The 7025-nt window shown below is 48.2% G+C and overlaps 2 protein-coding genes across 2 annotated transcripts; both read left to right on the top strand.

The window, feature by feature from the left end:
• Positions 1-9: 9 nt before the first annotated feature.
• Positions 10-1203, top strand: LOC138614192 (cytolytic toxin-beta-like). The gene has a single exon (XM_069687477.1). It carries the CDS (start codon positions 92-94, stop codon positions 551-553), a length of 462 nt encoding a protein of 153 aa, XP_069543578.1. The 5' UTR covers positions 10-91; the 3' UTR covers positions 554-1203.
• A 1352-nt stretch (positions 1204-2555) lies between these two features.
• allc (allantoicase) lies at positions 2556-6674 on the top strand. Its single transcript, XM_069687459.1, has 11 exons — positions 2556-2770; positions 3265-3315; positions 3477-3564; positions 4405-4524; positions 4661-4740; positions 4905-5037; positions 5111-5266; positions 5374-5447; positions 5740-5848; positions 5930-6048; positions 6118-6674. Exons 1-11 carry the CDS (start codon positions 2693-2695, stop codon positions 6295-6297), a joined length of 1188 nt encoding a protein of 395 aa, XP_069543560.1. The 5' UTR covers positions 2556-2692; the 3' UTR covers positions 6298-6674.
• Positions 6675-7025: the final 351 nt, after the last annotated feature.

Below are 7025 nucleotides of genomic sequence, written 5' to 3'. Positions count from 1 at the left end.
TTTCTCTCCATCAGATTTCTGTGAACTTGAACTGGACACAAACTCAGTAAACAGAAAACTCAAACTGTCTGACAACAACAGGAAGGTGACGATGGTGGAAGAAGATCAGTCATATCCTGATCATCCAGACAGATTTGACTGGTGTCCTCAGCTGCTGTGTAGAACTGGTCTGACTGGTCGCTGTTACTGGGAGGTCGAGTGGAGAGGAGAGGTTGATATAGCAGTGAGTTACAGAGGAATCAGAAGGAGAGGAAACAGTAATGACTGCTGGTTTGGATGGAACGATCAGTCCTGGAGTCTGTTCTGCTATGATGATGGTCATTACTATGTCTGTCACAATAACAGAGAAACATCCTCCTCCTCCTCCTCCTCCTCCTCCTCCAACAGAGTAGCAGTGTATGTGGACTGTCCTGCTGGCACTCTGTCCTTCTACAGAATCTCCTCTGACACTCTGATCCACCTCCACACCTTCAACACCACATTCACTGAACATCTGTATCCTGGATTTAGGTTCTGGTCATTTGGTTCCTCAGTGTCTCTGTGTTCTCTGTAGGAGGAAGAGTCTGTGGAAGTGACAGCAGCTTTAAATGTTGATGGTGGATGAAGTTTCTCTTTGGTTCACCGTTGAATCACTGATTGTGATGTCACAATATGTTTTGTGTCAGAAGTAGTGAAATGATGTCCTCACCTCTGAACTTTGACCTTCACTTCCATGTGGACAGATGAAGGTCAACTATGTGATAAAAACAGCTGTAAAACACTTTAGTGATATTTCTTGAAGTTTAGAGTGTAAAAATGTTTCATATCATACAACAACAAAATACTTCCTCAATCACAAAGTTATTTTCCAGCTTTACAGCAAGTGATTTTTCAGATGATGCTACAATACAATATTCAGATGCACCATCGTAAAGTACATTTCCTGAAACTCGTTTGTTCAGATCTGTACCGATGTATTTCTCTGTTTTACTGATCAATCATACTTTTGTTTCGGTGATGTCTTTTTGATTTAATGTTGCCGAGGCGATAGTTGCTTTCCTCAGCAGATCATTCAATGTGTAAAAAGGTCGACAGATCCAAGTTGCGTTAAAAGTCATTTTTCTTTGGAAGCTTCTCTTGTGCACACTGAAGCTTATTCCATGTTGAGGAAATGTAAAACACGATGTAAACAACGCAATATTAAAGCATTGAGGACAAACTGTGTATCAGTGTCTGCATTCCAGCAGTGCATTACGACTGTTTTACTTGTTTACAAAGACACCACAAGGCCTCTTCTTTAGCAAGAACAATACCTCAGAGGTGCCCCGAGGGTGAAGGTGTGGGGGTTAGGTCATTGGTGATGTACCCTGAGGTATGCCATTTCCATTGGACACTGAGCCTGTGGTCTCACGGCATCGTAGGACTCGTGGGGTAATTGCAGATGTACGTTGAGGGTCGAGGTAAAGGTGTCGGCGTCGGGACAAATGGACATCCTCATCTCTTCCACGTTAAAGGAGGTTTTTATTTTTTATTCTTAACTAGTTGATATTCTGTCATTTGGTCTCCAGGAACGTGAATTTCACTCCTCAAACACCAGAGTTGAAGAGATACGAAGGTTGTCTTTTTTCCATACCCTCGGTCCTGTTAAAAGTTATTGGAATTGGACTCGTCTGTTTACGAGGACGTAAAGTGGGGCTGAGGGTACGGCAAACCGACCGCCTCATTTCTTCCCAGATAGAGGCGGTTCTTTACATTTTTGATGTTGAACTAGTTGATATTTTGTGAGCCGAAGAAGAACCCGCAAAATCTGAATCACTGGTCCGACCCACATCTCACTTTCATGTTGAGAGGACGTTTGGTCCACTAAATCCCCTCCAACTCCAAATCTAGTAGATGGCAGTAATGTTCAACAGGAACAATAATAATAACCGATCCGTGGGTTGCCCACTAACCCTAAAGTTTTGAATCCCCTGTCCACGTGCCGAACTATCCTCGGGCAAGACACCCCGAACCCAGAGTCGCTCCCGATGGCGGGCGAGCGCCTCGGACGGCATCTCGGCGTGAATGTCAGTGTGAATGGATGAATGGGAAAACGAAGCGCCTCGAGACCGCCGAGTTGACAAAACGCCACGTAAGCGTCGACCATTCGTCGCACCAAAACCCGCGTGAACCGGTCCAGGTAATCTTCTGCGTTACAAACATGTAATCTGCTCAAACGTGATACTGCACTCGGGGACGGCGGCTTCGTAGACAACCAGAAGGAGAACCAGAGCCGGTGCGACAGATGAGATGGGAGACTTCATCTCGGCACGTCGTTCTCACAGTTGTGCGGTTGAAGTGGACCATTGAGCCCGGTGGATGTTGGTGTTGGTGTGCAGACAGCAGGGATACGTCGGTGTTATGAACAGGGAGGTACATGAGTGACAGCATGGTGTTTTTTCAGACACAGGACGGAGGCTGTGTTTGCTGTGAGTTAGCACACACACACACACACACACACACACACACACACACACACACACACACACACACACACACACACACACACACACACACACACACACACACACACACACACACACACTCACTCTGAACAAACAGCTGCTGTCGGCGGCTGAGCGGCCGCTGAACTTGGATTATTGCAGGGTGGACGCTGTCGGATCGACGGGAACCATCTTCGAGCTCTCAGCAGGAAACTTTGGAGAACCTGAGGATGGCAGAGAGGAGGACGGCGGCAGAACCCGACTTCCTGCAGTTTAACGATCTGGCCTGTGAGACGGTCGGAGGGAAGGTGAGTCGCTCTGAGTGCTTTACGCCGACTTCCTGTCTGTCAACGCGCTCCTCTTTTCTGTTTGCCTCTTACTAAATCAAACAGTTCCTCATTTCTCTCTCTGCGCTGAAACTTTTACAGAAGAATTTCATATTTTAGAATTTCTATTTGTTCATTTTAACTTCTTTCTTTTAGCTGACATTTTGTCTTTTACGTTTGATGTTGATAAATAAACTTGCCCTGCCACGCTGCCATGTGCGTGACTATCCGTGGTGTTACGGTCCGGGTGCTCGGAGCGACCAAAAAAATGACCAAAAGAGACCCGACTTCACCAAACGGGTCATTTAATAGACCGAGAAGGTGGAGTGATATTCTAGTGATGAGCCGGGTGTGTTGTCATGGTGATTTGAACACGTTCCAAATGTTCAGTTGACCAATCAGATCTCTGGGTCGGAACTACTTGTTGTGTAATCATGAATAAACCCAGATGATGAAGTGCGTTGCTCTTCCTCCAGGTTGTTTTTGCCACAGACGAATGGTTTGCTCCGGCCAGCAACCTGCTGAAGGTACGAAAACTGAAATGAGAAAATATCACGTCAGAACAACACGAGCGGAAACATTTAAAACGTGTGTGTGTGTGTGTGTGTGTGTGTGTGTGTGTGTGTGTGTGTGTGTGTGTGTGTGTGTGTGTGTGTGTGTGTGTGTGTGTGTGTGTGTGTTCGTGCAGAGAGAGCCGCCTCAGTTCATCGTCTCGGCCTTCACCGAGTTTGGAAAGTGGATGGACGGATGGGAGACGAGGAGGAAGAGGATACCTGGTTCGTATTCGTATTTCCCACAATCCCTCCTGCTCTCTGCAGGTCACCCAAGTCGGACCACGGCACAGAAAGACGCTCTCATCTTCTGACTCTTTACTTTTTACACAATCAAGATTTCCAATATATAAACATAACATATTACATCCAGTGTTGTTTATGAGAGTTCATCGACCCCTGAAGGAGAATTCACGTCCAGCAGCATGTCGACGAGGCAAGAAATCTGTAGAGATGTAAAATTATTTAAATGAAGGACATAAAAAAGTAAAAAAGTTCAATAAACACATTGTAATAATTATAAATTAGTGATAATTATTAATTGCATAAAGGAAATGCGCTAGCTAAACACCACGTAAGCGTTCAGGATAAAGTGTGAATAGTAACATGTAACGTAATATAGTTCACGATGTTATACATGTGCGTTGTATGTAATATACAAAACTCTTAGAAAATAACAAAACATATTTGAACATACAACATAAAAATCTGTCTTTAATATCCTTTAATTTATTCATTAAATTTGGTTCCAAAGACACTTTCTCTCCGCTGTGGACTTCCCCTCAGTCACATGACATTAAATCTCCTCGCAACGTCAACAGCACCCTCTGGTGGACTGACGCCTCTATTACACGGGATCCTCACTTTCCAGTACGTCCACGAGTGCTCTGGAAATAACCGTGACATTTGAACGCATCTCCTGTGACGTATCTTTGATTATTTCACCGGGAAATCAACGTGTCTTCATTTCCTCTGTTATAAACGCGTTGATTCTTCTGTCCAGCGGCAGCGTGGTGCAACGCAGTGAAAAATAAAAACACAATGAGTATTTCTATTTTCCCGAAGGTCACGACTGGTGCGTCGTCCAGCTGGGAGTCCCGGGGCTGATCCACGGCTTCGATGTCGACACGTCCTTCTTCACCGGAAACCACTCGCCTCACGTCTCCATCCAGGCCGGCTGTCTGGGTACCAGCTGCTCCGTCTCATCACCACTTCCTGTTTTCTATGTTAAACCTACCTGTTGGGTTTGCGTCTCTCCGAGTAGCCTCTACATTTAAAGACCACTTCCTGTTTCAATGACCACTTCCTGTTCCTGTTCCAGACCTGCTGCCCACCGTCACCCTGGAAGGAGACCGAACTGGCACGGCCGCCTCCGACACTCAGATGGCTGCTGTCGCCAAGGTAACACTGACATCCGTGCGATCGCCAGGGTAACAGTGAGCGGGGGTCACCGTGGCGACACTCGGCCGTCTGCCGACAACTGCTAGCCACACGGCAGCGAGTCAGACGCCGCGACGACCCTCGCAAAAACGCGACTGACGGCCGACCCGTGGTTTGATTGACAGCTGGGTTCGGGGGCGTGGCCGGAGCTGGTGTGCGTGTCGCCGCTGAAGCCGGGATACGCAGACAGCTGCCACAACTACTTCAACGTCACCTTTAACGAGAGAGTCACACACCTGCGCCTCAACATGCACCCAGGTACACACACACACACACACACACACACACACACACACACACACAACATTACACAGTATGTGTGTGTCCTCAGATGGAGGGATAGCCAGACTGCGTGTGTACGGTGTCGGCCGGAGAGACTGGGCGTCGGTCTCCACCAATCAGCACGTGGACCTGCTGGCTCTGACCAACGGAGGAGTCTGCCTCGGCTACAGCAACGCCCACTTCGGCCATCCGCGCAACATGATTGGTCAAAATCATCACCTCTAAATATATCTCTCGTTAAGTTACTGATGTTCAGTGAGCGCTGAACGCTGACTGGAGGTGAACACCGGTGACAGCCGTCTGTCTCTGCAGGTCTCGGTCGAGCTGCCAACATGGCCGATGGATGGGAAACAGCCCGCAGACTGGACCGACCCAAAGAACTGCAGGTTTGAACTCATGTTCAACTCACTCGTTTTCCAACTTTAAAACAAAGTCCGTTTTCCTTTGACTAAAATGAACCACCGTCAGAAAAGCTTGTTCTAATATAATCTCCAAAATGTTTCTAAATTTGCGCTTGATTTCCAACAACTTCCCTAAAATCTTCTCACTTTTTAAAAATGTTCAGTGTCCTGAAATTATAAAAAAATAAATAATAAATGTCCATGTTGTCTTCCCGACTTCACAACGACAGTCTAACTCTGCCGGGCGTTAAGTGTCTCCCTGCTGCTCGTCTCGCAGGCGGACCAGCGGGGGATCCTGCAGGTGCCCGGCTGGGAGTGGGCGGTGTTTCGTCTCGGCCGTCCCGGACTGATCGGCGGCATCGAGGTCGACACCAACCACTTCAAAGGTGGAGACTCCGGCCGGCCGCCTCTCTTCGTCCCGTTTTCCCTCCCGAACGCGACCTCACATCCGGTGTGTTTCCGTCCAGGTAACTTCCCGGACTCCTGCCGGGTCGAGGCGTGCACCCTGACGGCCGAGGAGGAGGCTCAGGGCATCAGGACCCGGTGGACCTCCGGGAACTGGCAGGTCCTTCTCCCCCCTCAGAAAGTGAGTTTTCAGCACAACGTTTTCACCCGCGTGGCGATCGACCTTCTTCACCGCCGTCTTCCCTCTCAGCTCCGCCCACATCACAGGCATCACTACGGGGAGGCGGAGCTGACGCCGAGCCGCCCCGTCAGTCACGTCCGTCTCGTCATCGCCCCGGACGGAGGAGTCAGCCGCCTGCGGCTCTGGGGTCGACCCGTCCCCGTCGCCGCCGCTCCGGCCAATCGGAAGAGAGCGGCGTCCAAACTGTGACGCGGCGGACGAATCAAACGTGGAGTCTCTAAAGATGTCAGAAAAACGCTCATCACTCTTTTAAAAAGTTCATTTTGAGTATAAATGATGGGAAATAAAACAAACAGCAGTTGATTCTGTTTGCCTCCAATATTCAGTCACATAAACCATCTGCAGGACTCCTCCCACTCTTTACCGTGTCTGTAAGAACAACAACAACAACAACAACCTGCTGATTTACTCTTCATTATAGGAACCTCTCCTCTGGCTACAATTTACCCACAATCCCCTGTGTTTCTCATTTATCTAGATTTATAAGCTCATCGGCCGCCTCTCAGTCAGCTGAGCGTTTCCTCTCAATTAATAACCTGAAATAACCGATCCGGAGGAGGAGGATCGACGACGTCTCCACCTGCTTCTTCTTCTTCTTCTTCTTCTTCTTCTTCAGAAATTAGAGATTTAAAAAAAAAAAAAAATCAAATAGGCATCGATCTCCCGGCTCATTGATTTCCTTTAGTTTCAGCTCTCTTCCATCTGTCTGTGTTTTCTGCCTCTTTCTCGTTCCCTCAGGCTCAAGGTCGACTTTAATCAACCTCAGACCCCCCCCCCCCCCCCACCACACACACACACACACCACACACACACACACACACACACACACACACACACACACACACACACACACACACACACACACACCACTACACACACACACACACACACACACACACACACACACACACACACAC

The sequence above is a fragment of the Brachyistius frenatus genome, unplaced genomic scaffold (assembly GCF_029030835.1).
Source record: "Brachyistius frenatus isolate BFR_SWC_R1_liver_20210118 unplaced genomic scaffold, ASM2903083v1 Contig_465, whole genome shotgun sequence".
NCBI classification, from domain to species: domain Eukaryota; kingdom Metazoa; phylum Chordata; class Actinopteri; family Embiotocidae; genus Brachyistius; species Brachyistius frenatus.
Note: the sequence above shows the minus strand (reverse complement) of the source record. Positions and strands in the feature narration are given on the sequence as shown.